General features: G+C 42.3%; 1 protein-coding gene across 1 annotated transcript in view; it reads left to right on the top strand.

The window, feature by feature from the left end:
- Window positions 1-998: 998 nt before the first annotated feature.
- LOC145404411 (uncharacterized) overlaps window positions 999-8066 on the top strand; it is a 104071-nt gene continuing 97003 nt past the window's right edge. The window contains exons 1-3 of the mRNA XM_080275934.1: window positions 999-1059; window positions 2535-2654; window positions 5133-5245. Coding sequence (XP_080132060.1) covers window positions 999-1059; window positions 2535-2654; window positions 5133-5245 — 294 coding nt within the window. The remainder of the gene's footprint in view (window positions 1060-2534; window positions 2655-5132; window positions 5246-8066) is intronic.

Here is an 8066-nt window from a genome sequence, read left to right as displayed (position 1 = left end):
TATATGGTTGTCGCCCAGTGTTGTAAAGTGTTTCCTGAGTTACAAGAAACTGTTGGGCTTGTCAGTCAGTGTAGATCCGCCTGAAGTGTAAGAAGAGTAATTAAAAGTGACAGGATGGGAGAAATGGGATGAGAGGAGAGCAGGCACAGGAAAAGAATGAAGAAGGCAGTACTACATCAGTTGAGTGGATGACGGTCACCACCACCTACCACCTCATAATACTGTATTTCGGAAACAGTACAGGTATTCAGCAGTTCAACTCTGGAACAGTGATTACAGTCTAGTCTTTCTCCTGTCATTCTTTCAGTTGCAAGGTGTTGGAGCATCCTAAAATTACAGTACAGTAATTGGGTCATGATTTTTTTTCAGAAGGGGATATTTTTGCTAGTTTTAAGCCATTGATTCCTTCCTTTTGTATGAAAACTAAGAAACGTATCCTTTTTCTGTTCACATCTCCTTTGTCACTTTGTAGCATTTTGGTTTTTCATGCATAGTATGTACAGTAGTGTGCAGGTGCAGTACTTAAATAGTTTCCCCTACTTTGTCTTTTCTAGTGCAGTGACCTCCAGTCTTAAATGCATTATGTAAAAGCTTGTCAAAGTGAGTTAATCTTAATTCAGTAGCCTTTGTTTGCATCAGTTTAGGAAGGATTTTGTCAAGTTTGGGCCTCTGGTTCCATTGGTATGCATACGGAAAAGTTTTCTTGTAAGAAGAGATCACTGCAAGGGAGAGGAGGAACTGGAGTGGTCAGTCATATTTTGAAGGGAAGTCTGATTTGTATGGAAGTTAAAAGAGCCCTGCATAACAGTGTTTTACTACTGACATTCTTGTATGGGAGTGAAACCTGAGCAGTGAGTGGGAGAACATTCTGAGTTGCATGAAGCAGAAAATTGCCTTTCATTGAGCATCTGTTCATACAGTATCAGAATGGGGGAGTACGGCATCAGAGATGATGAATAATAACCCTTGATGGTTTTCTTTCAGGCATCAGGAAGAACATGGCAGTAAATAAGCAGCTTACAGGGGTGAACTTTGAAAAGATTCTGCATTCCCTTCATGGTAAGTATCATATCATTTGAGGCAATCCGAGCCTGAGGGGCGACCGTGCATTTTGCTTATTTTCGGTAATTAGTTGTTGAACTTTGACATCTAATTTCCAGACTGTAATATACCGGTACTTTAAATGTCATGTTTATCACCATTTTAATAACCTTGGCTAGCACTTTCAAGCTAAATAATAAAATGCATATAAGTATAATTTTACCATTGTATAATAGCCATGCAATTGCAGGGTAATTACCATTAGTAATAAATTTGTGAACACATTGCTTATTTGCTGATATTAAAAAGATAACTTCATATGAACAATAACTGGAGCAAAAATTTCCCACAAAATATCAATTCTAATTTATTATGAATTTGTGAAATGAGTATTTACAAAAAATAGTTAAATTCAGGCAAGATATTATTACAATCTTGCATTTTGTTGAAATTTTTTTCCTAATTGTAAACATTACATAATCAACACCAACCATGTCGTGAATGTTTAAAAAGGCTGTACGACACACCTCGATAGGTTTGTTATTCACTAACACTGTACTTCATAATTTTATTAATACGGCTCTCTCGCCATTTCACTCGATCCCTCTTAACATCACACTGTGACACTCGGTGATGTAGATACATCGTTTGTTTATCATGATCACGTAGGCCCCAGTAATTACTGATAATCTTTTGCACATTTTCACAGCCCACCACACTGAAACACTTCCTGTTACAGCTGCAGTCATCATAACACTTCTTGCAGCAACTTGTTGCTTGGATGTACGGCTGAAGTACGCCTCACCACTATCCCTTTTCCGCTTACACACAGCCTTTTTGCACTTTTCAGGGTGGTTCTGTCTCTTCCTTGTCACCACCGGACATTCATCTACTGTCAGTGTGTGAGGAGCTTTCAAACCAAAAACATGTAAAAACAGCAGAAAATACAAGCTCATGATTGTCAGAGCCGGTCAGTGTAAACAAAGGTAGAGGAAGTTGTCTCAGATTCAAAGAGAAACAAGCCTTATGAGTCACCCTCATAAGGTCGAATTTCACCTATCATGATGTACCACATGATAGAAGATGGGTTCTCCTTCTCGGTTCAGAGAAAACCTGGAAATTTGAGATACGGCGCACTCGCCCCTCTGGCCCGGAGCACCTCATTTATAAAGGCTCCATCATGCATGGATGCATTGGTCTTGGTCACCTACTGGTGGCTTTCCATGCTGCTTGATCTCTGGCAGCCTCCCTCTTCAGCCTTGTATCCCTGTGGTCACACTGTATGATCTCATCCCAGGTCTTTTTCAGTCTGCCTCTTGCAGCCCTACCCCTGACGTTCACATTTTTCACTTTCTGCACCCAGTTGCCATCTGTCATCCTCTCCATATACTCAGACCATCTGTCTGCCCCTCCTCATCACAGCACTTAATCTGACCATTTTGCTTTGGTAAGTGCAAAAATCTGAGAGATTCTTTCCCCTTCTTCCCACACAGATGATGTGGAAAACCTGAGGAACGAGTATGAGGAAAGTGGCTGCCCCATAAATGATGACAACACTCACCTCCACCAGTTCTGTGAGAGGCTTGAGTTCCTGCTAACATGTGGACTGAGAGGTAAGGTTTAATGCACTGCTTGTACAATGTTGTTAGTGCAGTACAATCCCAGGTATCCAATGTCCAGATAATTGAGATTATCAGACATCCAGGAAAGTTCATGGACTGGTAAAAACAGCAGTAAAATGAAAACCTTGTGCACCACGTTGATGCCCACCACACCAGGAGATAGTCCAGTGTTGTGTGAGGCTGGATGTAGTTGGGTGAGATTAGGTGAAGGCATTTCTGGTCATGGTTGTTTCCCAATTGATTCCCTTTCCAGCCTTCCTCTTACTCTTCTTTTCTCTCCTCCAATTTTGTCAGCCTCCACAAATCATCAGTCTGCTTACCACTGTCAGTCAGTAGACAAACTCACTCTCTCTTGCTGTTGTGTTATCATGATAGATGGTTATTTCTACATTGTGATGCCTAAAGTGCAAAATCTTGGTAAAATGAATATAGAAGACGAAAGCTGGAGCGACAGCAGCCAGGTGGAGAAGTAGTAGATGGGTAGTCCGCACCCACGTACACAGCTGACGTGTGAGCACAGGAGTCATGATAGTTCTACAGTACAACATTTCATTCTTTATCATCAGCTCACCAACTGATGTTCAAGATTTATTTATTTTTTTTTCCTGTTTTTATGAGTTGTTGTGCTGCCCCAGTCTGATCAAGCAGACCCATCAACTGGAGACTAGCAACTACCCCTGCAGGGCCATCCCATGCAGTAAATCAGTGTTCCCATGCAGCTGACAGTGCTACAGTGAGGTATGGGTAGTAGTTTGGAAGTTTGGTTCTTGGGTGGACACCACATTTGTCTCCACCCAGTTAAAAGTGGCACCATAGTAGGCTCAACATAACGCCAATATTTGGCTATGTGATTACCATTGAGTGTTGTAAATGGTTTCCTCAGTTACAGGAAACCATTTGCTTTGCCATTCATTGTCAAGCCACCTGAAGTGGAAAGAACAGTCGAGAGAGACAGGAAGGATGGGAGAAGTAGGAGGAGAGGAAGACAGACAGAATAAAAATGACGGACACGAAGAAAGAAGTAGGCCGTACTACAGTGATCCCCTTAAGACCCAGACGCCCAAGTCCTTGACACCTCAAGTCCCAGACGTTTTGGGCTTTGATCCAAAAATGGCCAAAAAATGTCAGAATGAAAAAAAAAAAAAAAAAAATGTGTTCATCCCTACTCTAAATTTGCCACGTGGTGACGAACAGCTGTGATTTGGCGCATTGTTCTGGCGACATCTGCTAGAGCGCCCCTGCATCCTCCCCCATTTCCTGCATATCTACCATCGTGACTGCATGCTTGTTGCCATGGCTGTCCATGTGCTCTGTTTTGTGGTGGACATTGAATAAACTGCAATGCCTCACCGGAAAACCTCATAATTAGCATAGAAATCATCCAGTCACGATGTTTCTTTCAAAAGATACACAACTTTTTTGTTTGGGGAGGGTCTGGATGGTGGCCATCTTGGATTTCGGGTACTACGCAAGGTCATATTGATTTCCTATAGGCAACATTGTGTTGGCCATGCCTGAAAACTCAATGATAGTCTTCTAGGTAGTACATTTCTATTAGAAATTGTAAGCCTTTATAGTCCTGAAAGACTCTGGTGGCGTCCATTTTGAAAACTGCCATTTTCTCAATTATGTTATGATTTTAGGAATTCCACCTAATACTGTTTTGAAGCTGGCGGTATCCTTTACTCAAATCGCCAGTCAGAGCCTCTTCCTAAGAAGATGTATACGGGTCTCTACAACAGGGACTGGACTAATACATTTTCTAGTACACTAAGAAGACAAATGCCCCTGTGATTAGCATATGCTTCTTTTTCCCTGTTTTCTTTTTACAGACAAATAATTATACCTGATTTCCAATCCTCCTGGACTCTACCTTCCTCCCAGGCTAATCTCCATATCGTTCATATCCATTCCATGGAGTAGTACACTCTCTCTCTCTCTCTCTCTCTCTCTCTCTCTCTCTCTCTCTCTCTCTCTCCTCTCTCTCTCTCTCTCTCCTCTCTCTCTCTCTCTCTCTCTCTCTCTCTCTCTCTCTCTCTCTCTCTCCTTTTCTCTCTCTCTCTCTCCTTCTCTCTCTCCTTTTCTCTCTCTCTCTCTCCTTCTCTCTCTCTCTCTCTCTCTCTCTCTCCTTTTCTCTCTCTCTCTCTCTCTCTCTCTCTCTCTCTCTCTCTCCTTCTCTCTCTCTCTCTCTCTCTCTCTCCTTCTCTCTCTCTCTCTCTCTCTCTCTCTCCTTCTCTCTCTCTCTCTTTCTCTCCTTCTCTCTTTCTCTCCTTCTCTCTCTCTCTCCTTCTCCTTTCTCTCTCTCTCTCTCTCTCTCTCTCTCTCTCTCTCTCTCTCTCTCTCTCCCTCTCCCTCTCCCTCCCTCCCTCTCCCCCCCTCCCTCCCTCTCCCCCCACTTTTTTCTGTCCAGCTTCTCCCCATCCTTAACTAGGAAGGTTCTGATGATGATGATGATGATAAATATTACAGAGCGTGTTGGATTGTTGGGTAGTCGTCGTGATGTGTGGCACTACTTCTGTCGCTGCCTTGCTGACCGACGTAACATCCATGATGGACTGAAGGTGGTCAAGGCCAATACAGAGGTAACTATACTTGCCATTTTCACGGGGGTTACATTTCCTTGACAACCTCATATGAATAGGGGGGGTGGTGATAAAATAAAAAAGTACAGTGTAGGAGTTCACTATTGACTGAATGGTCAGATGATGGATTTTACTCTGGGGCAGGGAACAGTTTGAAGATTGATTTTTCATTAAAGCAGTCTCTGATCTTCTGTATGGCCCACTGACGTAATAAAGCAGCATCATTAACATCATCACACCAGTCCTGAATGAGAAGCCATAGCATGTTTTGGTATGGACAATATGGTTTTGCTGCCCAGGTGTTGACATTGACACGTGAGGTTGTTTAGTACTGTGTTGCATGTACAGTAGGATGATTTTGAGGAGTTCAGGGCTATAGAAAACAGACTGTCTAGTCTGGGGAGAGATGAATACTATATATGAAAAAAAAAAAAAGAAGTATGGAAATTTACTGTAGGAATGGAATCCAGTATTCTGTCCTGTTGCTCAGTGAATAGAAATAAGAAAATTCTGCAGAGAAAGAGTTAATGCATATTTCTGGAAATGGAAAATCGTTGTATTATGGTTGCTTTCAGTATTACCTTGGAAAATAATAGAGAATGTACAGTATGCCCTTGGAGCTGGAGGTGGTTGATTTTGATCAGATGTTGTTTATATTCATCCATCCATCATCCAGCCCAGTATCTGACGATCAGGAGTGTTGGGGGCCCGGGACTAGGCTACTCAGTCGTGACATTTAAGGCAAGAGTGGCTAGTTGCTTGCCCCTTAATTGCATTATACAGTATTAGCAAGAAATCTGAACCACCCCTTAGAAGGAGACCCTTGTGGGTCACATCTGGTTGGAACACTTTAACCTAGTAGCTGCCCAGGGATCTAAGAGCATATGGTGCAATGGGCTAATGCACTACATTAGTTCACAGCATGAAGGCCTGCCCTTGATCTCCCTACGTGGAGCAGAGAACTGTCAGAGGAATGCATACTCAAGAGCAACAGGGAATGAGGGTTTAAGTTTGGGAAATCTTTCATTGCAGTAGGACAGTATGCTATGGGAAACTGTAATTTGTGTGTATAACACCATATGTAGTGAGCTTATTTCGGAATGAAGTCCTGCTGTGTAGCAAAAAATTGATGTAGAATGCCACTGTGCTTAAATTGGGTTATTACTGTAGCTTCTGGATTATTTTTGAGCCCATTAATACTAGGACCAGATTATGAACTGCAGTATACTGTATTGGCATCTGGAAAAAGCTCTTTTAAAATTGAAAAAGAAAATCAGACATTGCATTATTATTACAAAACATTGTAGGTAATCAACACTGCCCTGCAGTTAACCGTTGCTGTCTGTAATTTAAACTTACTCCATTTACTGCACCACAGCTTCCATCAGTTGCTGCTTCCATTACATCTGTGGTGATTTACTCCCATAAATGCTTAATGGTTTAGTAGTCTATAATGCTAGTTGGGGAAGAAGTATTGTGCTTTGTGCATTGATTCAAATTCTGAAGATGCTGCTGAGAATTTGTGAAACATATTGCCAGGTGTATGGCACAGTTGTATATCCATTATTGTTTTGAATTATGGTAGCCTGACTTTGGACCCTGACACCATGCAGGGGATGGTGAATTGAGACTTGGATCCATATTCTAATTTGTTAAGGAAGTTCCTGAATGCCTCTTCCAAAGTCTATCTATCTATCTATAGCCCGACGCCCTAATCCCGCAGAGGGTGGCCGCAGACAAAACGCCTCCAAGTCACTCTGTCACCCACCATTTGACTCCCCTCCCCCCAACTCACCCCCCCCCTCCTTCATATACCTCTCAACTCCATCCCTCCACCTCATCCTCGGTCTTCCTCTCCCTCTGCCTCCCTCCACCTCACCTACATACACCCTCTTAGTCAGTCTTTCATTCTCCATTCTCTCCACATGTCCAAACCACCTCAGTGTATTTCTCCTAATCTTTTCAACTTCATCCACATCTACCCCACAACGTTCCTTCACTTCTTCATTCGTCAACCTGTCCCTCCACGTCACTCCACATGCTCCTCTCAAGTAACTCATTTCCACTGCTCTCACTCTTGACTTGTTCCCCTCTTGCAAGGTCCACGCCTCGCTTCCATAAGTCAGGGTAGGGACCACAATACCATCATGCAGTGACTTCTTAACTTCCATACTCACCTCCCTATTTCTCATCACTGCTTTCAGTGTACCAACAACCTTTCTTCCCTGCTGTACCCTTTCACGTACTTCATCCCCCAAAGTTCCATCCTTACTCATCACACTACCCAAGTACTTGAATGCACTCACATTCTCCTAAGTGAATTACAGTATTTTGCTTATTATACCTTGCTGTCCTCTTCCGGATTACTTAAATCATCGTAAAATGACTATAAGTAACAGATAAATATTAGCCAGCTGAAACTGAAAAGAAATCCATAAGGAAGAGGTGCCAGGGAGCCTCCTTAGTCACTGAGAATACAGGTTTTGGTGCTACAGGCAGTCCTTATTATAAGTTAGTAATGTTACAAAATTTTGCAGTATTTTCCATACAACTGATACTGTACTGTACTGTTGGGGGAACAAGCATAGAAGCTTCAAAAGCAGCCATGGGAATCAGAGTGGCAATACATCTTTTATTTTCTTTTATTATATATACTGTATATACATTATTTCATAATTCAGTGAGATTTAAGAGCAGGAAAAAAAATGCCTAAAGAGGCTGGAGAGGGACACCTTCATGTGATGGCACTGATATGCTCAGTTATACTGTTGCCTCTCATCTCCCTCTCTCTCCCCCTTAAAGAGGAAGGTAGATTGCTGGA

The sequence above is a fragment of the Coenobita brevimanus genome, chromosome 7 (genome assembly GCF_032717465.1).
Source record: "Coenobita brevimanus isolate Jiangsu-jjx chromosome 7, ASM3271746v2, whole genome shotgun sequence".
NCBI classification, from domain to species: Eukaryota; Metazoa; Arthropoda; class Malacostraca; order Decapoda; family Coenobitidae; genus Coenobita; species Coenobita brevimanus.
This window is presented reverse-complemented; position numbering and strand designations above follow the sequence as displayed.